Genomic DNA, 25,179 nt, shown 5'->3' with positions numbered 1-25,179 from the left:
CACAACTATTCATTCCTAAATTGTCAACGCTAAATATTTATGAATGACTTAATATCGGCTAATCCAAACAGGCTCAAGACTACCAAATAATTTTTTTTGAAAAAAGGAGCATATTGTTATGTAGGACTGTACATACACAATTCATCCGCTGCTCGATGATACATCAATCATCATTGACATCAAGAACAGAAGCCAAAGGGGGGAGGGGCCATATTGTTGTGTAAAATGACAATCCATACACTTGAAGGAGACCTTTGCAATTATCATATCACACATGAAGCACCATATTTATTCACATTTTCTGTACAAAGAGGTGGCAACAACCAGCCATTCCACCTTCACTGCTGAGTCACTCATGGAATACACGCATTCTATTCCGGTGAGCAAATCCTAACCGTCTGTCACGAATAAGGTGTCAATTAATTAAAGAGGAGAGGAAGCATAAGCAATGCGTGATAAATTAGCATCTCAAGAGATTCGTCATGAGAAAAAGGAAAACAAAATACATACAAGAGTGCTGTTAGACCTGAAAGTTGCAGTCAAGTAGAAAGATCAAAACAAATAGGAGAGGATGATGCAAATTTGGGCAACCATAGTGAGGGTTTAAACAAACTTTAAGCAATGTTGTAAGAAGTGATACAGTAAGGAAATTCGATAGAGAAGCTCGCAGATATGGTTGCAACTCAAAAACATTTTTCAATTCAGAATTTGTGCTGTAGCAGGAATTAGTTTAGTATCCCAAAGGCATGACATTAAACCCATCAATTTTTTCATAATCGATCAATATTACTGTGAAATATCTCAAACTTAAGTCCTACACATCTTCAATACATTTGTCCATATTAAAATGTTGCAAACAGACCTTGTCTAAAAATTGGAAAGTATGGTTGTGTTACTGTATTAGCTTCTGTTACTGCATCACACCTATAGGAGTGTTGACTTGGAAAATGTTGCACTGTCTGATGCCATCACACAGTAATGTCATGTGCAATCCTATTTATTTATTTTAAGAAGGTAAAATTTCATGTGCAATCCCATTTTTAGCAATAAAGGATGCCAAATATTTATTTGCTATCTTTCCGTAGGTTTCCTAGTTTTTGGTATACTTCTTGTATACACTATACAGGCCATTTTTGCCCAAATGTTTAATAAAATGTATATCCTACCCAAGTAATCTAACCCACCTTATAGCTAAAATTATATTGATATTTTAAGGCTTTGCCTGAATTTTTCGTGACAGTTGGAGCTTATCATTCTTAAGAGGTTCGACAATTTATAAGTGTGCCTTCAGGATATTTTAGATTCACCTTCTAACTGAAATCTACAGGAAGGAATGTAAAAGAGTGGTTTGGTGATGCACTAGTAGCATTTTTAGGAACTACATTGCTCAGATTCTTCAAAAATGTCAACGGGTGAATGTCGGATCCTCCAAAAGTAGTGCATTTTTGAAGTCCGACACGGGTGCGACAACATTTTTGGAGAGTCCAAACAACATAGTTTCCACATTTTAAAAACATTTTAAGTACCATCATAAGAGAATGTTAAGAGATTCTGATGATGACATAATTAAGAAAAACAGTATTTTAAGAGATTCTGATGATGGAATAATCATTAAGAATACTGTCTGATGAGACTCGCTGATGAAACAAGCAAATGAAACTGTTTTTATTCATAGTGCAGAATAGGCAGAGCGAAAATATAGGGAGGAAATAGTTACAGACTAACCTCAATAACCTGTACATGAACATCACGAGAACACATTAAAAGAGGACTTCCTGTATCCTAGGGCGTAAGAGCACAACTATTATCATCTTTAACATATTTGAGTCAGATATACCTGCAGTTGTCAAGAGAATTAATGAAAAACAATGCCGCAGGTAATAACTGAAGAAACAGATAAACAAAATACGACTATTATTAAACTTTCGTCAAACCTACACCATCATAAAATGCCAAGCTAAAGCATGAAGAATGCACCAATAGTTGTCTGACGAAGCACCTTTGAACTTCGATCTAACCCATGAGAAGCCACCTAGAATTTGGAGTGAGAAAAAAATCAGCAGGCAAGTACAACCTTGGAAAATAATAATTGTTATTCGATGTTCATTCAACGGAAATGATAGAAATTTAATTCCTTAGTAAATAAGAGGAAAACAGTTTGAGGAATGGGGAAGAGGTTGTACTAAAAAATGCTCGGAAACAAATCAACAAAAGAGAATTAAATTAAAAATAATAAATAGAAATATTTTTTATTTTTTTTTTTAGAAATAAATAGAAATATTTTAGAAGGGGCAGATTTTGTGGAGCATCAAAAGTTTCCCCCCTAATACCATTTATCAGAGAATTCCATGATTCCTAATATCAATTATGTATTTGCTTTTACGTATTATGAAGAATTCATTTTCAATAATCAATTTAAATTTTGACTGTGTTGTATCTTGCTCAAGCTGATAAGTAGACCTGAAGTTATAGCTAAAAAATTCCCCTCCTAATATTATGGGCATTCTCCTTCAGTTTTGTCTTGTTTTTCTCTCCAATATACACTTAACTCAGATCACATTAAAGCTAGCACGATAACACAGAACTAGTCACAACAGGCTAATTTCCTTACCATATGAGTTAAGGCAGCATAACGTTCCTCATTTAGATACAATGGTTTTCCCCTATGCATGTCAATATCCTGCAACAATAAGAGAGGAAGTATGTAAGATCCAAGTTGATATGTGGACATACTGGTTTAGAGCCCAGATGTCCCTACCAAAACAATTTAACCAGAAATCAAAGCTCAAGACACACAACGCACATATATTTGTAAACAAAAGTCTTGACAATAACTAGAAACAACTATTTGACTGAAAACAGGGAGAGAGGAAATAGATAATAGGAAAAAGGGAGGGAAAAAAAGAAAAGAAAATGGTGATCCATCAGAATTCGAAGAAATATCAAGTGAAGTTTAAATCCATACTTGTTACGAGTTATGACTGGGGAAATTGTGATTTGTGAACATATATTAACTTGCATTCAACTTGGGCAAAAAATTTAATTCCCGTGTTTGACATGAAAACATATCTGTAATTGAATTGAAGATACTTGAGGACATAACTGTCTTTCTGCTATCTTCAGCCCCCCAAACGCCCATTTAATTGTTTCATAGTTTTCCATCTAAATCACCTAACAGCCCTTGTAAGGCACCTTTGCAGGAAAAGAAAAGGTACATGTCATTATGTGCTTGGATTATTTTGAGCTTAGTGGCTCGAGATAGCAACAACAAACTTACAGAAAAAGACTTCAAGCTGCTGCTTGACGCTTAGTTGCATCTCTAATTTGTAATGCTTCTACGAGCTATGGTATTTAGTATTTCAAGCAACAAGCAAAATCTCCCTTTTTCCATCAACTCTCAGAAAATGAAAATAAAGAGAACCATGTTTTCAACTAAACACCCTTAGTTTCTCTGAAGCTCTTCTATGATAGCAAAATGCAACCACTAATTTACCTCTTCTCCAAATACATCCAAATAAGGTGACGGCCACGGTGCCTGACGAGCAGATCTTTGGAGCAATACAGTGGTTTTCTACAGTGAAAAGTAAAATTTCATCAAGCCATTCCAGGGTCCAGAAAGACAGTATTGTGCAAATCAAAAGGCCAAGAGAAATAAGTATAGCAAAAAAGCAACAGCACTTACTCTGATCAACAAGAACACCCCAGTAACAGCACCACAGGCCATTGCATGAGTTTGACACCCACTTTCCCTGGAGTTCAATCAAATGCATCAGACACAATATTAAAGATCAGAAGAAGGTAAAAAAGAAGGTGCAGCCCGAGTGAATTTTGAACCTGCAGCATGTCTTCCAACTTGCTGAGCACAATTTACCACATAACAAGCACAAAGCAGGATCCTTCTGAACAGCTCCGCAGTCTGGGCAATTCTGTTTAATATACCTGAAGGTAACATAAAAATATCTTGAGTTTTATTTAGTCTACACAACAATAGACTACTTGTAAAATACTCTCTCTATCCATATCTAGAACCAACCTCTGCAAGAGGTCCTGATAAAGATGAGGCAAAAGCATCAGTTTAAAAGGGGCTGCAGGAGTGGAATAAAGAGCACCCTTTAGACCACGAGTTTCAAAGTGCTTGTAGAAATGATTGAGCCATTTTTGAACCACCAAACGAATTGTGACATCATTTAAAACATTATCAAGCGATGGAATATTTAATATCTTCTCCAACTTTTCAATCTGAATGAGCTCGGCTGCATTGTTTTCGCCACACTCCATCAGTTCATTGGTTGAGTATGCTGATCCATCTAATATGTTGGTTCCATCATTAAATGGCACCACTCTAGAAGAATTAATCAGTTTCCACAACAATGCACATCTTCTTAAGTACGGAAAGGTCAGACTGCGAATTGCATCTTTGATGTCATAAGAAGTTTCTATAAAATTAGATTCAAAATATTGGTGAGCAACTCCTTGTTCTTCAATTACTTTATAGATGTCAGTAACTAAAGAATCATCGCATCCTAACTCAAGCAACCTGCATTGACGCTTTCTGCAATAGGTAATTATAGCCTGCAAAGAAACAACAAGGATCTTTTGCTAACTATCTTGGAGACAAAGAAGTGCAAAGAGGTCTCATCTAATCTCTACCCAAAAAAAGATCATCAGAAGGGAAAATTGTGTAACCTGAGTGACCGTAACAGCATAGAAAAGACGAACCAGAGACAGGAAGGCATCTTTGCATGACAACACTGGACATGGAAGGCAATATATTATCCACATTAACGAAGAAAAAGCATCATGTGCAAGAACTGGATCAGCTGACCATCTCCAGAACTGAATATCAGGATACTGATCTTCTGTTTCAGCACATTCCAAGATGTCTTGCATATTACCTGCAAAGCATATCTTCTCATGATCTCATCTCTCTCTTTTACAAAGTAAAAGTAACTTAGAAGATAATCCATGGAGCAGCAATATACCTCCAACAGATGGATCTGAAATTTCATTTGCAGAAGTGCCAGTACATATAGACTCTGCAAACAGCTGAATACCTCTCAGTCTCAAGAGGACAGTGAGTGAGTTATTTGTTCGTGTGCTTTGTACAATACTTAGCAACAAAGCAAGTATAAAACCATTTGAAGATTGGAGTTCTTTGTACAAGGCACCAAGACTGTAGTTTGGAGCTAATGATGTCTTTCCAGATCGAGTAGCAATTTCAGTTGATATAAGTGAGTACTTAAGAGTGTCATACAGAATCAGAGAATGACTAAGTCTACCAGATTCAGAAATCTTATCATTGTCTGGAAAGTACATTCCACACAATACACGATACGAAGATTCAAGGTTTACCCTCATCCGCCCAAACTGCCGAAGTGGAAGTCTTTGGAAAATTTCTCTACTTCCAGAAACATCAGCAGCACTTTGTAGGAGAAATAAAGCTTTTTGAAAATGAAGTGCATCTACCACTCCACTTGACGAGGATGAAGGGCCAACAGCATCTGATGGACTGGAAGATGAATGAAGGGATGTGAACCTTCCAGAATCTACAGGTAAGGTTGGCAGGACCGAGTTGGCAAGTCCACGGCATACAGGACAGAGGAACTCCCCCTGAAAATAAGAAAATCAATAAGACGTCCTGTACATGATCTGGATCTACAATATGACCTCCCTCATAAACAATGCTTCTGGTTCAGCAATTCACTCCATCACATAGAAAAAGGTAAATCAGGACGTTCTGTACCTGATCTGGATCTACAATATGACCTCCTTCAAAAACAATTCTTCTGGTATATCTGTACAAGAGTGATGAGACAGTTAATCTTTTGAACTTAATGACTAGGACTGTCAGGCCAACTATAGAACTTAATATTACATGTATTTTATTAACTCTAATGCACAAACCATTTAAGCTTGAGGACATACTGGATTAGTGCCGGCAAAATGAGCCCATATTTTGGTAACCCGCCCATATTTTAATGGGTTGGGTGAGTGACTTTTTACATGGGTAAAATATGGGTTGATACCCATATTCAACCCATAAAAATATAGGTAAACTATGGGTAAAATATGGATTAGCCAAATGGGTTAAGCTTCTAACTTTTATTCACTCAAAATTCATGATATCACTAAAAAAAAATTGTAACTTCTCTTCCTTTTTATGTTCTTCTATAGAACTAATTATTTTTCTCTATAATTGAAAAGGTGAAGTCTTTGGCCCTCCAAAAATATATATTTTAAATGTACATTTCTTTTGTTAATTATAATTATATTTTTTTATTTGTTTAATTTTATATTGGATAATAAATAATAGTGTAAAATAAGCAAATCATGTATTAGTATTGACATTGCTTAAGCCTTAAAGTGCATTAAGCATGTTTAAGTCCTAAAATGCAACTATTCATTTACTTTGAAATTAAAAATATTTTCCCCTTGTTATTACATAATTTATTTTATATTGAAAAGTTAGGATTTTTTTTTTAACTTTTATGATACAATAAAACTAAATGAAGCATTTTCAACATTTTTCATCTAAAAAGGGACTAAAATATTTTCTCCATACTGAATTCTTAAGTAGAGTACTATTTACTCATGAAAATATGGGTAAACTAGTATTTTACCCAATCCATTTGTTATCCAATCCATTTTTACCCATATCAAATATGGGCGGGTTGAATTATTACCCATTTTATGTTGACCCATTTTCAACCCGCCCAAATTTGACCCAACCCGCCCATTTGCCACCACTATACTGGATTAAGCAAATTCAAGATAAGGTCAGGAAAAGAAAAGCAAATCCTAGAAAGAAGAGAACAAAAACTCACAAGACGCAATACATCCATCATTAGGCCAAGAAAAGAAGATATGGAGAACAAAAGATTAAAAATAATTCAAGTTGAATTTACCAAACGATTAGACAATAGCCTCAAAGAAAGAGGTAAAAAGGAAAGGATAAAAGGACTTGCCTTTCCTTTAGAGATGATAAATAACGGTCAAGACATCCCTGATGCACAGCGTGTCCACACGATGAAAGATAAATTCTGTCACAATCTGAGGGACCAAATCCTTCATACGCTGTAAGCGGCATTCTTGACTCTAATTGCGTCTTGTGTGCACTTTCAGATGCAGGACTATCGAGATTTTCTCCTGCAAGAGAAGAAATGTACTTCCCAAGCAAAAGTGACTCAACATTCCCACCACCTCCCCCTGCAGAAATTTTCTTACCATTTCTTGAGAGATCCCAGTGCCACGAATTGACATCCATTCTTTCCCGAATCAACAAGTATATTTGTTCTTCTAGCATCTCTAGAGAAAAATCTGTCTCTTCATTGACATTGCTGGATGTGCAAGGCAATTGAATCTTCAATGCTGGGAATCTTGCCCTAATATATTCAAAAAATGCTCCTACATCCTTAGGTTGCCCTTCCAGAGAAAATTCATTTATTGCATTTTGAATCAATTGTGTCAACCAAGGAGATGAAATCACTTCTTGACTGCTTGATAAAATGCTCCTTTGAGATGAGACATTTGTCATTCTTTGAGCAGAAGATTCAGGTTCTTTCCCAGAATTTTGAGTTCTTTTCCATGAAGGAGGCCCTCTATTGGTGAAAGTTAAAAGCCTGGATTTCTTATTTCAAGAACCACGATTAAATAAGTAAAAAATTGACTATAATAGATTCACCAAGCACAATCACTTAGATAAATCAGCATAGATATCCAAACACAATGAAGAGACATAAAAGCAAAGCACATACCTCAAGAAGAATCAGGTATGATAGAGGACTTTTAGAATTTGGATCATGGCAAAGAGAGCAAATGACTTGAGTAGCCTCTTCATAATTACGTCTAACATCTGAATCACTTCTTTCTTTACCAAGTTTAGAATCATCCGGAGCAGCTTCTGCAGAGAAATCAATGCTCTTTAAAAACTTGGATTGTTGTGCCCTCATCTTCTCCTGCGATGTAGACATGGAATATATATGAAAGTGACCAAGTCAAACTTCATCAACCGAGAATAGAAGGAATAGGGTTAGTCTGGTTCTACAATGAGTTCAATTTACAATAGCCAAAAAACTATCTGAACTGTAAATTACGGCAACATAGCACAATGGAAACATGAACAGCACTTGATCCAAGTACGGGAAACAAAAGCACGTTGTAAGATGAATTATGTGCTGTTTTACATGATACCATATATATTGCTAGAATGGAATTTCTGTAAAATCTCTAATTTTGACTATAGAGGCTAAAGCACATCTGCATCCAACTATGGTTGAACTTTAATTGAGCATCTAGTCTTCCATCCTATCATATCCTGCTCTGAATTAACCTCCCAAAGCGCAAGTTTCCCAACTTTTTTGTGTCTCTTAGGACCCTATACACAAGGGACATCTGATGTACAAGGATTTTGCTTCCATTTTCAGTGCTTATATTTCGCTTGCATGTTTCAATATTTCATATGACAGCTTTTTCTGAATCCCATTTTAACCCTATACACCCTGGGTATCTGATCTTTAAGGATTCTGCTTCTGAGTTAGAGGAATCCCTTCCTTGCGCAGTTAGTATTTCACTTGCATGTTCCGTTTTCACATGCTTTCCTAGAACATGTAAAACACGCATGCTAGATAAGATTTTTCAACTTCTAGAACAGGTAGCTTACACTCGGTCATAGAGGAACCACAACACAAAAGCAACAATTTGAAGTTAATGCCTGGAGAGTAACAAAAACATTTTATGTTTAGCAAAATATTTAACAAGATATCCTTAATATGCTCTTTAAAACTATACCATTATAGCAGCTTGCCTCTCTCGAGCTTTAGCCTTGCGCTTATCACTGTCTGAAACTGATTCCAAGTTTTTAGTATCACCAGTCAAAACGGATTGCGACAGTTGATTGACCACCTCAGGTGCAAGGTCTTGCAGTTTCATCTTGCATCCAGATTGAAGTTCAGCAAATTTTTTCAGAAGACTTCCAATCATAGAGGAGAGGTTGAAAATTCCAGCTTCCACAAAGTCGTTTTCTTTCCTATATTTCCTCATCAACAAAACCAGAAGAGACAACAAGCTCTGATCACCATATTTACTCAATGACAATTCCTCATTAGCTAGTGCTACAATTGGAATGTCATCGTCCCCAAAGCAACTATGGTCACCAGATCCTCTATGCATATAACAAATATCTAATGCAAGAGATAACAAATGCAATGCTGTTAACAATACACCATCTGGAGCACGTGAAGCATTTGATTTATCAGAGAAAACAGCATAAAATACAATAGCACGAACAATTTGGAGTACTGTCTTGCAAGTAGCTATTTTAGCTATTCCACCAAGAGGTGGATAAATCTTCGTCCATTTTGGAAGCTGACTGGTCAATGCCGATACATTACAGAACTGCATATATCTCTCTTCAGCAACTTGCAACTCCTTTGAGTTCCAACGAGGATGATATAAATCTAGCTCCTTCCAATAGGGTGTCCGCAGTTTATACATACCCTGGGATAGATGGGACATTAGGATCATACAACTAAAACTGATCAGATGGACTTCACATGACAATGTACGAAGGTTAAGGAAAGACCGAAGTGTCACAAACAAACCTGATTGATGCCAGAGGGATTGGAATACACTGCTACCCTATCTAGAACTTCCTGAAGTCTATCGATCTTGGACAAGTCACGGGGCAGAGACTTCACCAACTGGCTACGAGTGGCATCACCAGTTGACAGTTTATATACCAACTCCCTTTCCAAACACTCACTGGGGGATAACCCAGAAAACCGCCGTTCCTTCACTATTTGTATGATCAGTGTAAGCATCTCCTGAACTATAGTCGGCTCATACCTGGGTAATGTGTTAAAATAGAAGAATCCAAAAATGTAGTTAAATACTCGAGAAACAGAACTTGGAGATTTGACAGCAACATGCCAAATTATAAACAAGAAGGTTGAAGAAAATTACAACAACATACCCAGTGAAATCCCAGTAAGTGGGGTCAGGGTAGGGTGTACGCAGCCCTTTTCTTTTGAGACAAGTAACAGTTCTATTCAATAAAAACTTAGCCACCCCAGAAAAAGGTGCTAAGTTGGAAACTTTACAAGCATCGAAACGGTACTTAAACCCCTGCCCAGAACCTTATATAATTATATTTAATATACTAACTCTCCTTACAATTATATTAGGGTGTATGCAGACCTTACCACTACCTCGTGGATGTAGAGAGGCAAGTTGAAGAAAAATAAGAAATTACAATATACAACATCTTCTGTCCATCTAACTCGAGCATCAAAAAATGTACAAGGTCACGAAATAATCTCAGACAACTCAAAATAAACTCATTCTTTTTTAGCAAGTTACTTCTAACTTGGTAGTGATCCACCAAATTGCACTAAAGAATGTTATAGCTCTATCTCTGAAAGAATGACCAAAATCATGGCTTGCGATAAAAATTAAGGTATATCTACTTAAATGTATACCAAAGGATGACGACATAGCATAAGCATCAGACATAAGTTAATACACCTAGCCACTGTCTAATCTTCTTTTTCTGTTCTCTAGTGTCAAACATCTAGAATTGTTGCATATAACACCAATATGAAAGAACACACACATTAACATCTTAGTTCTAGTGAAACTACAAAATCTAACAACCAAAGTATTATGCAACCAACTAAGCCCCACTTTCGATTAGTTTGGGTCAGCTAAATGGATCATCTGTATCCCCACTTCCGCTCTATTCATTACCATTTCACTACAATACAAATCAATTTATCTTTTAAGGTAAATTAGGAGTTTCCTATAACTAGATATTCTTCAAAGCACACATAAAACCTACAGGGATATAACCATTTCATTACAATACAAATCTAATGCAAATGCAACAATAACAACTAACCTTAATCAACAACTAGCTTGTATTGTCAGTATGTCAATTATTCCGATTATATCATGTTCTTAGTAAGTAATATGATCCGAGAAATTGAACTACTTTCTTCTATGGAAGGTTAGGATAATTATCTTTTTGTTATCTTCACTCATCATATTGTGTGCTAAAGATTGGTGCATACAAGTATTTATGCAAAATATGATCATCTTAAGTAACCTAATCTAATTACATCCTGTGTGAGGGCTACCTGCACCAACTCTTGATGTTATTCTAATGGCGGAATACATCGACATCCCCTTAAATTTGCCAGTGTATTTCATTAAGACACTCAAACTAAATGCTCTAATTCGGCACCTGAACACATGATAAAAGTGTTCCTGTTAGAATATAAATAGGTTTATACAATCCTATTAGAATAGGAATAGGTTTATACAATCCTATAAGAATAGGAATAGGTTTATACAATCCTAATAGAATAGGAATAGGAATAGAAATAGAAATAGGAATACTAAATAGTATCCTACTTGGTAAAGGATTGTATTCTAGGGTCTATAAATAGGGTCTCAATGTAATAATGTAGACACAACAACAATTCAATAATATTATTTTCCTAAATTTCTCACATGGTATCAGAGCAGGGCCCGTCTCACCCGATGTTGGGGCCCCAAAATAAAAAATTGTCCACGCACCAGATGCTAAGCACTGGGCGTGAGGTGGGGTGTTAAAGAATGACAAAAGTCCCACATCGGTGGTTAATGAGATGGGTGGACTCCTTATAAGGCTTGGGCAATCCTCCTCCCTTTGAGCTAGCTTTTGGGGTGTGAGTTAGGCCTAAGACCTAATTTAACATGGTATCAGAGCCTCTACGAACTTGGTAGAGAATTAAAGAGCTTCCGCTGCCGGCGGGTGGCACCCATATATGCTGCCCGTCTGGCCAATGATTATGTTAGCAAAAGTTGGGTCACCGTGTATCTATCTGGTGACTATTTTCTCACATCTAATTTGTGTAGCACTGTGCCATCATTCCGGTGACTACTTTCTTATATCTAATTTGTGTAGCACCGTGCCATCATTCCGGTGACTACTTTTTCATATTTAATTTTTGTAGCACCGTGCCATCATTCTGGTGTCTACTTTTTTGTGTAGCACTGTGTCATCATTCCAGTGACTACTTTTTCATATATAATTTTGTAGCATCGTGACATCCTTCCGGTGACTACCTTTTTTTTTGCATATCTAATTTGCGTAGCACCGTGCATCTATCCGGACTACTTTTCATATTTAATTTGTGTAGTACCGTGGATTTTTCCGAACTATTTTCTCATATCTGAGTTGCATAGCATCATGTGTCTTTTCAGTGACTTCTCAGATTTGATTTGCATAGTTCCATTCGTCTTTCCGGTGACTCCTCAAATCTGATTTGCGTAGGGTTGTGCCATCATTCCAACCCTACCCATATTATTTCTCTTTTTCAATAGGGTCGTTCCATCAATTCGAACTATCCTATATTATTTCTATTTTCTAGTTGGGTTGTGACATCATTCTGACCCTACCCATATAATTTTATTTCTTAGATTGTGACTACTTTTAGCCATCAAATCTAATACTCCGGCATATGAGCATGTTCTGGCCAGTTTTTTCGGTGACTTGTTTAATATCGCCTGTCTATTGATTCCAACATGAGCCATGTACTTTATACTAGATTTTGAGCATTTACAATGTTCGTTGTATTGTGAAGAAGTCTATATGGAGCAACCACCCAATGTTGTTGCTCATGGGGGAGTTTAGTAGCCTTGTATGTTGATTACGTAAGTCACTCTATGGTCTGAAACAGTATTTGCAAGCTTGGTTTGGGAAGTTCCAACACTGTAATTTTATCACTCTGTTTTATCGGCATTATGCATCAAATTCAGTATTTCATGAGAAGATCAAGCACATTGAAATTTATTGTCAATGAAGTCGAGTGATCAACTTGCAGTTATCTCACCAAGCCCCTCATCGGTCCTCGTGTTAATTACATTTGTAACAAGCTAGGTACATGAATTGTATGCACTAGCTTGAGGGGGAGTGTTGGAATATAAATAGGTTTATACAATCCTATTAGAATAGGAATAGGTTTATACAATCCTATTAGAATAGGAATAGGTTTATACAATCCTATAAGAATAGGAATAGGTTTATACAATCCTAATAGAATAGGAATAGGAATAGAAATAGAAATAGGAATACTAAATAATATCCTACTTGGTAAAGGATTGTATTCTAGGGTCTATAAATAGGGTCTCAATATAATAATGTAGACACAACAACAATTCAATAATATTCTTTTCCTAAATTTCTCACAGTTCCTATTAGACACTTTCCACTCAAATTTTGGAAAAGCTTTTGCTAGAGTTCTCAAGCATCCATTAGATAGCTAAGTTAATAATGCATACTAACAAACACAAAAAAAAAAGTGCATCAACAGATGTTTCGAAAAGCTAAATGTGACTCAGCCACACATGTAACTAATGAATTTAAAAGAGTCATGTGAGGAATATATTTGGAAGATGGAAAAATATAACTCAGAAATCATCAATCAATATATCACGCCATCAACAATCAATCACGTCTTCTGATCAATATGGATTTGTTTCTAGATCAATCCTACAATAATAATGATTTAGTCCATGTTGAACGCAAATATATACATCTAGCAATACTGATAAAATAACATAAATATATAAACACAAATCTATAGGTAACAAACTAACAACATAGAACTAATATTGGTTTTGCTTAGTTAGGTAAACATCACAAGATGTCACCCTTTATGACATTAGCAATGTGGCAAATCAAATTTATGTACTCTGGGAATCCTGTAGTATTATACCATCAAATAAGAGAGAAAAAAATAGTTTATGCTTAACTAGGTAAGGAGCAAACAAGTAAATGGATAATGAAACTCATTGAAGACAGATAAGGGATGAGTTACACACTCATTAGAGCGTTCGAGATCCAAGGATAGGTAATCTGAGAGCTCGAAGCGTTCTAAAATCCTAGTAACATATTGATCAGCAGGGCCTAGTGCAGCACAACACTGGAGCAGAAATAGATCAAGCTCTAGACCTTGCTCAGACCTGCACAAAGAGTACAAAAGAAGAAAGACTTAAAGCAACATGAGTAATCTATGTACACAAAATCTCAAGTAAATTAGCACATAAAGGAAGTTCAAATCCCAAGGCCCAAATAAGGTATTGCCTACATACCAACGAACAGAGCGATACCACTCACAGGATAATATGGCAGCATCAACATTCCTACGCCACATTCCAGCATGCACCTGCGCACAGAACACCTTAATTCGGAGAGCATGTTCCATAATGAAGGCAGAAAAGCCAAGTGGGTGGCAGCCTCCCAATATATGGCCAAAAAAGTCATGATCGACAGCAGATGACGAATTGGAACAACTACCCCGAAGGGCAGTTTCACCATAACATTGTCTCAGTGCCCTCTGTAAAACCATTGAAAGTAATCGATGGAGTGGAATATGAACTGATGTATCCTGCAAACTGACTTTATATGCTATATCAGGCCAATCAGACAAACTCAGCACCCGAAGAGCTTCCAACTCTAGGGCATAATCTATTTGTAGCATATTGTTATCACTACCACCAAAGCTTGCAGTTTCCTGGGCCAAATCCTGTCCAGAATTTAAGGCAACACCACCAGTCGGTGACGAATAAGAATATCGCTTATTGCAACCTTCAGTTGAACTTGGGAGTCCAATGCCATCTGAAGGACTATGAGATCTAATGATATGCCTGCCCCTGCTAAACTTCGAAAGTGTTCTTTTCAGTGCAAAGAAATTATTTCCAGAACTGGTGATTGTTTTCGAAGATAAGATGTGAAGGAGAGGTCCTGATGTGTTATCCACTCCCAACCAATTCTCAATGGCCTTGAGGCACTCAAATGTCAACCATAGAACAGATGACGGTACCGGAGAACCATCAGATTTTGATTCAGGAGTCCTCGATGCATGTTCTGGTGGACTCCTTCCAGCCACGCTACTAACAGAACTTTCCTGTGATAGCCTTCCAACTTTTGCAAGTCTTTGACTATCTTGGTCTTCAAAATCTTGTATATGCGTGTTGAACAAAGCATCATCAGCATCTTCATTGCTACTAATAGAGAATGCACCACCCACCAATAGAGAATGAATATTTGCAATTGTATGACCCAGAACAAAAGGCAAATGCATATTTTCACCCTCATCTTCTACATGGATGCCAGTTTCTCTCTTTTGAGGGTTCATTCCTTGTACAAAAGTCAACAGCTTCATCCACGTCCTAAGTATATCTCGCCTATCACAAGCCACATATCTGGGTACAGCAGAATGACTCATGACAAATCGTATGTCTTCAACCACACGAAGAGTAGTTTCATACAAATTTCCCCATTTATTGACCTATAATAAGTAAAATGACTATCAAGCAAGGTAATGCTGCTATTTTTTAAGTCAACTGCTAAGACAACATTAGTTGGTAAACAATGCTGAAAAATAAACAAGATAGTTCAGTTGTTGCAGATTAGTTATATATCATGAAAGGCATAAGGCCTCGAAAACAAAGAAAATGCTAGCAGCTGATATCTTCCTTTTTTTTAATTAACAAACATTGAGAACTTAGTTCAAGAAGTCCAAGGAAACAACGAAATAAAAAAAAAAGACTTCCTAACACACTCCTATGTTGTTCAGTGTTTTCCTCTTAAGTGGATATAACGCATAAATAAACTACCACCCGTCAATTATTGTGAGAACTACTACAATATCTAAATGAAGAACCATTTAATGCAAATGTATAATTGTATTCGGATTACAGAAAATATTGAAATTATGCAAGTATGAACTCATCATGCAAGCTTTTACGTTTCCATTGTTTATAATCTGTCCATTTTTGTATATGAAAAGTCAGTGCATAGACCTACCATATTAGATTTTACAAAAGGTATTATGCAATTATATCCATCCAATAACTACAAGTCTACAACCAAACTATTAAAGATATCTTTTACGCGAGAGGATTTGAGAGACGAGCTACAATATTCAAACATCACCAATATATTGATGTCATAACCTAACTTTGAAAAAAACAGTATAACTATCCAAACTCCTTACACAAGGCTGAAATCAAATTAACATTGCAATACCTTCAATCTACCATTTTCATCTGCACAAGATATAAATATGTCCCCTAAACAGTCCAGCAGCATGGCTAAAAGATTCATTTCCTTCACAAGACGTGGGGTCAAAGTAGGCACCGTAAATATCTGCACAGAAAAAGTTGAGAGAAGTGGATATTTTTGGAAGACTGTATCATTATTTTCCTTGACTGCGTCATTCACAACAGTGGAGTAATAGCTCAGAAATACTTTGGCAAACTCATATTTGAATTGAGGTTCACCCAACATTTTCAAGAGCAATTCATGGAGCTTCCTGACAATATAACCACTGATCAAGAACCTCTCTGCCCTCACCAGAACATCTAATAAACCTTCTGGAGAGAATACCCTCCTAGAGATAAAACTAAGCAAACTTTCACTATCCTTGCAGAAACCCAAGAGCATCTCTACCACTGCTGATGTCAACGCATCTGTGATACCTTTATACTCAGTTGCCTGACTATTTAGTCTTGAACTTTGCTCCGAGATGCTTTCCGCAAATAGGAGCCCTTTTCTCCAACAAGACAGCAAGGAATCAAGAACAGGGCCTAAAGAATTAGCACACTCTTCCGGAAGAGGTTGTATCTGCTCCGCGCCTTTATGCTTGGAACAAAATCCCTCACGTTTCCATGCAGTTACATCTCCACAATCACAGCAGCCACCGCCTGTATACATGACTGAGTAATCATGGTCCTTGTGGTTTCCATTCTGGAAACATGGAACACATATTGCACATGTTGGATCATGCTCACATGTACGGCAACGGTATGCTATATCATTGTTCCCCCAAATAGCCCCACAAACACCACGCTGGCCAATGTTAGCTAGGTGATCTAGTGCTCTTCTTGGTTCCCCTTCAAACATCAACCATTGTAACCACGTCATACTTTCGTGAAATAAATCTTTAATGGCTGAGCTGCCTGTTGATTTTGGAGAATCCATCTGCATATCTATAATACTGTCCATTGCCTCTTCATTAGTAGGCAAAAGAGCAGAGACAAGCTCTTCAATTTGAGACTTGTTATTCTTCACATAAACAATTAAACCAGGCTGTCGGTGCTCTAAATTTTCTGCAGGAACTCCAAGATTCTCAAGCCTCTGACAGTAGAAGATCAAAATGCATTTTCAGGTCCCTCATCTTGAACCAAATAATAGACAGGGTAAAGATGTGTGTGTGTGTGTGTGCGTGCGTGTGTGTTTTGAATATGCGTGTGTATAGTTGTGCCAATGTCTACGCAATAAAAACACACATAGAGAGTAAGGAGTAAAAAGTTTCTTAAACTTTGTTTGGCATACTTACTATTCATCCACCTTTAAAAGGCTATAAAGATGATCTAGAAATGGCAGAGCTATCAGAAATCACCACACTGATTGTTCATTTTATTCCCCATAGTTAAAGACACAATTGTCGGCCAATTGATTCCTTTTCTTTTTTTATATATTTTTTTGAAAATGGTAACATTGTATTATATCACAAAAGTACATGGGTTGTACTCAAACCTTATATACAAATGCACTCCATACACTCCTACTCTATTTCTATACTGAGTCTAAAACATCAACCATAGAGGCAGTGTCTTTTGAGTATGATTGATTACACCAAAAACATAACAACAAATGCAGCTTAGTTTAACATCCTGCACTATTTTCTATGCCTTCAAAACATCTGGAATTCTTTCTTTCCAGATTGCCCACCATATTGAAGCAGGGATAATTCTCCTTCTAGTTCTGTCATTTTGCAAGGGCACTTGCCTCCTCCCAGCTATACAAGGCCTCAGTAACTCTCCTAGGCATAGTCTAGGGTATGCCTTAAAGGCTCAAGAAAATCCTCCAAAGCTAATGAATGTATTTGCAGTGTAGAAAATACTAGAAATAAATGGTTTACAGTTTCTTAGGTTTCCCCACATAGGAAACACCACCTAGAGCATAAGGTTATCCCCCTTTTCATTACATTGTCCTGAGTCAGGGCAGCTTCCTTAGCTAGCAACCAAATAAAGCATGATACTTTGTGTGGGATTCTACACTTCCATATTTGTTTCCAAGGCCAAATGGAACTCTGCTGGCTTGATTGATCCATCAACCTGTAAGCTGAATGCACTTTGAACTCTCCTCTATTGTTGCCTTTCCACCAAAGCATATCCTCGTATGCCTGAGGTTTATTTTTTTGACAGTCATGGTGTCTGGGCCAGCTTGAAGAGACCTTTGACTAATTCCACGGGATACCCACCAACAATAGGTACCATGTAACCCTGTCCACCAAGGCAAGGACATATGAGAAGAAACCATCTAGTGTTTTTGGCTCTACTGAGATTTGAACTTGAACCTGAGAGGGTTCTCAGCCCACTTCATTGACCACTGGCCACACCCTTGGGTTTGGGTTCTAAATTCTGTTTATTCCAAACTTTTTCTAAGAATATTATTTATTCAACTTTCACAAATTGACAGATCTGATCGGGTATTTATAATATAGAGTAAATCGGTCGTCTTTTAACCAAGATTGACTGATTGAGTTTCCTTGAAGAAACTCAATATAGATTAAAGTTTATCTCAAAAATAGTACACTTTTAAGAAAAACAAGAGTTGATTAGTAGTAGTACTAGTACACAAGCTCTAAAATCATGCGCACCATAATCCTATGCCTTCATCAATTAATTTTTTTTTTGGTTTCCCAGGTATCGAGTACCCGCATTGGAGCCCAATTAGTTTAAATTAGCACTGCATAAAACCCATTCCGGTGAAGCTTTACCATTTAATTTCAGAATTTATGGTGTAGATGATACAAGCACGAGCTCCCACAATGCGCGAAGTTCGGGGAAGGGTCAAACCACAAGGATCTATTATGCGTAGCCTTACCTTACATTTCTGCAAGAGGTTGTTTCCACAACTCGAGATCAACCCCGTGACCTTCAGGTTACATGGAAACATTACAAGTTACGCCAAGGCTCCCCTTTTTTTTTAGCTCAAAACACTTTCCATAATTCAAAAATCCTGAATTTAGAGATCACATGACTTTCATGACCCAACAATATATGATCAATTGTAACTCAGTTTCAGTTGTATAAGTTCCACTACTTATTGATAAGAGAGTGATGATTACTTTCTCATCCCATATCAATTATCAGTTCACTTAACTTCCATTAAACTACCTAGTAGTGAGACTAGATCTCTTGTGAGACTCCAGTTCCTAACAATTGTGTCAAACTTTATCTTGGGTCTATAGAAATATATCTCCTGACTTAAGCAACAAGGACATTTGTGAAGCACTCATGCAACTGGAAGGTCCTTTCTTGTCTTATGGAACTAGTGATGACAAATGGGCAGCTTATGTCAAATTTGGGTCAGTGTTATCAAAAGCAAAAAGCTCAAAAATAAGGTTCGTCGAGGCTTTACTCGCAAAATGCAAATAAAGCATGGGCGTTAATGAAAAAATGCCCAGCGGGAGAAACAATACAAATATATATGTTTAATCCAACATTAATATTTTTAAACATGAATGACAAATATATGAACAAAGACATTGGAAAAAAACGAAAAAGTGAAATTTCAATTGCTTGGTGTTGCCTCTTCAAAAGAGGCTCATTGGCAAGGAAAGGTATGCGGTATGCCTTAAAACCTTGATGACAACAACACGTTTTCAGCCTCGCTTCAGGGCTTAAAAGCACATTTGACAACACTGATTTGGGCGGGTTGAAAACCAATGGAACAAAAGTGGATCAAATCCAACCCACTCACATTTCATGTGGGTAAAAAAACGGGTTGGATAGTTAAGGGGTTGAAATGGATTAACCCATAATATATAGGTGTTCTAGAAAAATAAGTTGATTTAGGAATTTTCACCACTAATGATTATGGCCTCTTCCAAGAAAAATGACAACATTAAAAACGAAAGATAATGGCCTCTTCCAAGAAAATGACAACATCAAAAACAAATTGACAAAATAAAAGACTAGACATGTTTTGTTCTATTTCTTTCAGCAAGTTTTTTTCCAACAAATATATTAGACCCACGTGAAATGGATTAATCTTAATATTAAATGGCTCAAGTGAATTCATGGGGGCTTTGTTCTAATTTTCTTTAAGGTAATCCATTTGGTACAATATTGTTTGTCTCCTATGAGGAAGAGTTACTTTGATTAATTTTGTTCTGGATGTGTTGCCTACATATGTTATGTCACTTTTTCCTTTACCAGCAAAGGTAGAAGAGAGGTTAGATAAATTGAGGCGTGATTTTCGATGGTTGGGGAATATAGAAAGAAAAAGAATACACTTAGCCAAATGGCATAAGCCTTACAAAGCAAGAAGACAAGAGGTCTTGGTATAAAAATTTTGAGGGTCCAGAACAAAAGTCTACTTTCTAAATGGCTTTGGAGATTAGTGGTTGAATATCGGGCATTACGGAAAAGATTAATTCTCCAGAAGTATGGGCAGAACGAGGAATGTATGTCTAATGCACTAGATAGCATGTATGGGGTATCAATATGGAGATAAATCAGAAATCTATGGTCTAGTTTGAAGGAGAATTTGGTGTTCAAAGTGGGAGAGGGCAACAAAATATTTTTTTGAAAGGACAAGTGGATTGGACAAGAGTGTCTAAAGTTGGTCTTCCCAGATCTTTTACATTTTGTACCACACCTTATACTAAAATTGTTGAGATCTGGTCCCCTTAGAGACGGAATCTCACCTTCAAGAGAAATCCAAATGATTGGGAAGTGGATAGAATTGTAGAACTACTACTCAGATTGGGTGAATTCACAGACCTTACTATAAAAACAGATGGTATAAAATGGAAACACGACCCTAATGGCATGTTCTCTCGAAGGGTGTGTCTCACTCAGGAAAAACACAAGAAAAGAGGTTTCCATATTGTCTCCAAATGTTTTTTTGTCATGATAAGAAGGAAACTAACCGCCGCTTATCCTACACCGTAAGATTACTTTCCAGGTGTGGCACATGGTTCTCAGCATTGCTCAAGATCCCTAGGTGATGCCAGAACATACTGCTGATATTTTGAGCTGTTGGATGAGAACGGGGGGAGCAAGACCCAAAAAAGATGGTGGTCTTAGTACCTACTTGTGTCCAGTGGGCTATTTGGAGAGAGATACCTCAAGTCTCATGACAAAATTACTAACCCTAAACAGAAAGTTAAAGAAAATTGCATTAACATGTTGTATTTTTGGTGTAAAGAAGATGGTATAGAAGAAGTAGAACAATTGGTAGATTTCCTAGGATCAATGTATTATGGATATAGCTTGTAACTTTTTGGAGGTAGCCACTAGCCAGCATACCTTTACGCTGAAGAATACAACTTCACCTTTATCAAAAAAAAAAAAAAATTGCTTGTCTCCTATTTAATGGAATGACAATGTGAGTCTCATGCTTTAATGGTTCACTTCATTTGATTTCTTTGATCATTTCACAAATTAGTAGCTATTTTGATTTATCTTTATTACTTCTTCGTCCAGTTTCTATTTGTTTGTTTCAACATGTCAACCGTACTTATTTTATCTTGCTTTCTATGAAGATAATTATTTATTTGTTTCAAAATGTCTACAGTACTTCTTATTTTATCTTTCTTTCTATGAAGGTTATTTTAGTGCTATAGTTAATGTACAATTTGTCGGGGCTTTGTTCAAATTTTCTTTTAGACAATCAACTAGTATAATATTGCTTGTGTCCTATTTATTTTTAAAATGACTATGTGAGTCTTGTTCTTAACTATTTCACTCCAGTGGTTTGGGCTTGGGACTTCCATGTTGGAGGTCTCAAGTTCGAAACCCCTTGCCAGCGAAAGCAAGGGGTTTGCCTTCTGGGTCGAGCTCGTCGCACCGGGCTTGCCTAGTGCGGGTTACCTCTCCTATGTGGTTTGCGAGCTATTGCATAGGAGCGGGAGTCTTACCCTGTGCGCACCCAAAGGGTAGCGGCTACGGGTTTCCCTTGTCATCAAAAAAAAAAATCAACAATACATCTTATTTATCTTACTTTCTATGAAGGTTATTTAGTGCTCAAGTTAACACACACATATACATATATATATTACTTTGTTGTTTGTGTATAATTTATTGTCACTATTTTTCTAAAAGATAAACTAGTTTTGCCAAAGATTAGAATAAAGTAATTGAGAAACTAAAAGAAAAAAAATGAAAAAGCTTAAATATCAAAATATATCTCGAGGTATCTAAAAAGAAAAATTATGAATTAAAGAAAAATTAAGGCAATGAGGCATGAGCAATTCAGAAACTGTCCCACCCAATGCTACACTTGAAGTCTCCTCACAAATCAAACTCTAGCAAAACCGCAAAACTTGAAAACCTTCACTATTGGAGATGCTTATCCCAACAACTGAAAGCAAAATTCTGATGGTTCATGTCTTCCTGACCCATTTCACTACGGGTTGAAAATGGATTTACCCATATTTTCAACGTGCTGGTCGAATACGGCTTGATCACAGGGATTGGGAGGGTCAAACAAATTTGTTTTAAAATTGCCACCATTACAGTTAGAAAACTAAGCATGGTACAGACACAATGTAACATATAGAAGCAAATACAATGTGAGATAATTTCACCCATTTAACTTTCATTCATTGATAACTTTCTTCTATTTTTACCACGCTTCTCCTAAAAATCCATCTAAAATAAATCAACCTAGCACCCAAGAGTGTTGCCTAGTGGTCAATGAAGTGGGTTGAACACTCTAAGGTTTGAGGTCTCATATTCAATCCCAACAAAGACAAAACACTAGGTGATTTACCTGCTACCTGAATTAGTCGAGGTACACGCAAACTAGCTCAGACATCACCGTTATCAAAAAAAATAAAAAAATATATAAATGCTATCTGAATTAGTCGAGGTACACGCAAACTAGCTCAGACATCACCGTTATCAAAAAATAAAAATAAAATATAAATATATATAAATAAAAACCTTCTGACGTCATTTCTCCAGTTCAGTGATGAACAATATTCAGTGATGAATAATATAAAACTCAACTCAACTACACCTGAATCCCAAACTATTTAGTTTCAACAAAATGTATGAATCCTTATCCACTCCACTCCACTCAATTCTTCTATTCTTCAAAATTTCAAAGCATTGTGATTATCTTAATATTAAAAACCTCAATACTTGTGATTCTCACATAATAGGAGAGTTCAAAAATACATAAAATTAGTTCCAAGCAAATTTCAAGTAAACCGGAGTACCTGAAGAATAAATTCCTGCGGAGTTGCCATCATCGTCTCCGGCGCCGGCGAAGAATCAACCTCCATTAGGAAAATGAACCGAATCCAATCGGCGCAATTACAATCCCCAATATTCACAATTATCGTTCCCCAGGGCTGAACGGTACTGTCAGTCTTACACAATCAAACCTTCAAAATTATACGAAAATCTGAAACCCTAACTGATTTCTAGGGGCATACGATCCTTGAATTGGTGTTTCAGCTTTTTAACATTTTGTAGTTTCGAACCATTGAAATTATGTGATGGATTTTAGAAATTCCAATACATTCATAAATCATAGATAATATTCCTATTTCCTCTTATAGAATGTTGTATTGAAATTTTATACCCGAATAACTAGTTTATTTATCTATCAAATGTTGAATAAGTTATTCGAAAATTAATACATGAATAATTTGTTTTCATTTTTTGTATAAAATAATACATATTGTTTTTAATTTATATATGTATTAGTTATGTTGGTTTTTAAATTATCAATCAAATGTCGTATTAATTTTATAAATGAATAATTTAGTTCATATTTATTTACCAAACGTTGTATACGTTATTCGAAAATAAATAAATAAATAAGTTGTTTCTTATCCAGCTACCAAACGACTCCTTAGGGATGTGCCTAATTCTATACTACCTTCGATCTAAAATAGTTCTTATGTCTTTTCTTTTCAATAGTCAATTTGATTAATTTTTAAAATTAAATTAATTTGATATTTAAAAAATATTTTTAAACATATATAGAAAGTTATATTAGTTGCAATCTTAAGCATATCAATATAATTAAAAAATCTCAAAATATAGATCAAAATTCATTTTGTTCATCTCTCAAAAAAAAAAATTGAGACAGGTATTTTTGTGCGAATGAGTATAAATTATCTCATCCAAAATAGAAATTTTTTTGTATTTAAGTAAAAACTTAAAATAGTCTTTTATCTTTGAGTTAGAATTAACGATATCCTTATTTTTTTATATAAAACAAAATAATAAAAGTCCTTCATGTTTGTAATATTGGTGTTGTTTTCGTCCACCTTCTAACTTTTGTCCTTTTCAAAAAAAAAATGAGATAGAGAGGTTCATCACGTCAAATTTTAATGTGCAGTAGTACATAAAAAAAATTCTTGCGACATTAGTTCTCTACAATAAATTGATATAGTTCAAAAAAATAAAGATATTTTTATTTAGCAACAACGATGTTTGAACGGTATAGAACATGGAGCACTCTTCTTGTCACCTTCTCTCATAAAATTATTATTTCTACTAAACATAAAGTAAGATGACTATTCATATCACACACTAAATTATGGACAAAATTAACCTAAAAAATAGACGAATGATTGGGGAAAAACGAAAAGTACATTAATATTTCAAACATGGAGGACTAGTAATACTACATGTAAAAAATAAAGACACTTTGAATCTTAACCTAAAGATAAAAGACTATTTTGAGCTTTTTGTTTAATTTTTTTAAGAAATTATATAGTATTTGATAAGATTTCCAATGTTTAGAACAAGAAAAATATCAAACCATATCAAAAACACATTATTAATTTACTAATACACATATTTTTTCATAATTGATTGTAGTTTTTAAGAGTTTATACATGAACACTTTCTCACATCTTTGTCATGCAAATAATATCATCATTTCCTTTTTTTATGATCTTTAAAAACAAATTACAACTTACGATATCTAATCTTGAGAAATATAACAAGATTTTCAAGTCACTTATTAACAAGAAAACAAGCCTAGCTTCAAATGTCTTTTTCAAGGATATTCATGCAATAATAATGATTAAAACCTAAATTAGAGTACTCATCAAATACTATATTCAAACTTTTTTAAAAGATAGCTACTTTTAA

General features: G+C 35.8%; 1 protein-coding gene across 5 annotated transcripts; it reads right to left on the bottom strand.

Annotated features, from left to right (window-relative positions):
• Positions 1 to 151: 151 nt before the first annotated feature.
• Positions 152 to 23,563, bottom strand: LOC125850525 (E3 ubiquitin-protein ligase PRT6). 5 transcript variants are annotated; one of them, XR_007444817.1, is made up of 20 exons: positions 23,286 to 23,563; positions 16,073 to 17,182; positions 14,134 to 15,332; positions 13,864 to 14,004; positions 9,600 to 9,843; positions 8,788 to 9,495; positions 7,855 to 7,955; positions 7,755 to 7,821; positions 6,966 to 7,627; positions 5,744 to 5,795; positions 4,983 to 5,610; positions 4,687 to 4,895; positions 4,034 to 4,572; positions 3,835 to 3,939; positions 3,683 to 3,749; positions 3,494 to 3,571; positions 2,612 to 2,680; positions 1,939 to 2,032; positions 1,726 to 1,837; positions 152 to 398 (listed from the first exon to the last, which is right to left on the bottom strand). XR_007444817.1 is itself a non-coding variant. In XM_049530382.1 (19 exons), the coding sequence occupies exons 1-17, from the start codon at positions 23,349 to 23,351 to the stop codon at positions 1,958 to 1,960; spliced, it is 6,153 nt and encodes a 2,050-aa protein (XP_049386339.1). In that variant the 5' UTR covers positions 23,352 to 23,563; the 3' UTR covers positions 152 to 398; positions 1,838 to 1,855; positions 1,935 to 1,957. The 5 variants fall into 5 exon arrangements, 1 of the variants encoding a protein (XP_049386339.1); XR_007444816.1 differs by having other exon boundaries at positions 1,726 to 1,855; positions 1,935 to 2,032; positions 7,755 to 7,955; XR_007444815.1 differs by having other exon boundaries at positions 1,935 to 2,032; positions 7,755 to 7,955.
• Positions 23,564 to 25,179: the final 1,616 nt, after the last annotated feature.

The sequence above is a fragment of the Solanum stenotomum genome, unplaced genomic scaffold (assembly GCF_019186545.1).
Source record: "Solanum stenotomum isolate F172 unplaced genomic scaffold, ASM1918654v1 scaffold17538, whole genome shotgun sequence".
Classification (NCBI taxonomy): domain Eukaryota; kingdom Viridiplantae; phylum Streptophyta; class Magnoliopsida; order Solanales; family Solanaceae; genus Solanum; species Solanum stenotomum.
This window is presented reverse-complemented; position numbering and strand designations above follow the sequence as displayed.

Coding starts and splice junctions, on each gene's coding strand:
- LOC125850525 (XM_049530382.1), bottom strand. CDS start 23,351: ATGGAGGTTGATTCTTCGCCGGCGCCGGAGACGATGATGGCAACTCCG. Junction 14,005..14,133: donor TGGTATCGCTCTGTTCGTTG/GTATGTAGGCAA, acceptor CTCTTTGTGCAG/GTCTGAGCAAGGTCTAGAGC. Junction 2,033..2,611: donor ATGCTGCCTTAACTCATATG/GTAAGGAAATTA, acceptor TCCAAATTCTAG/GTGGCTTCTCATGGGTTAGA.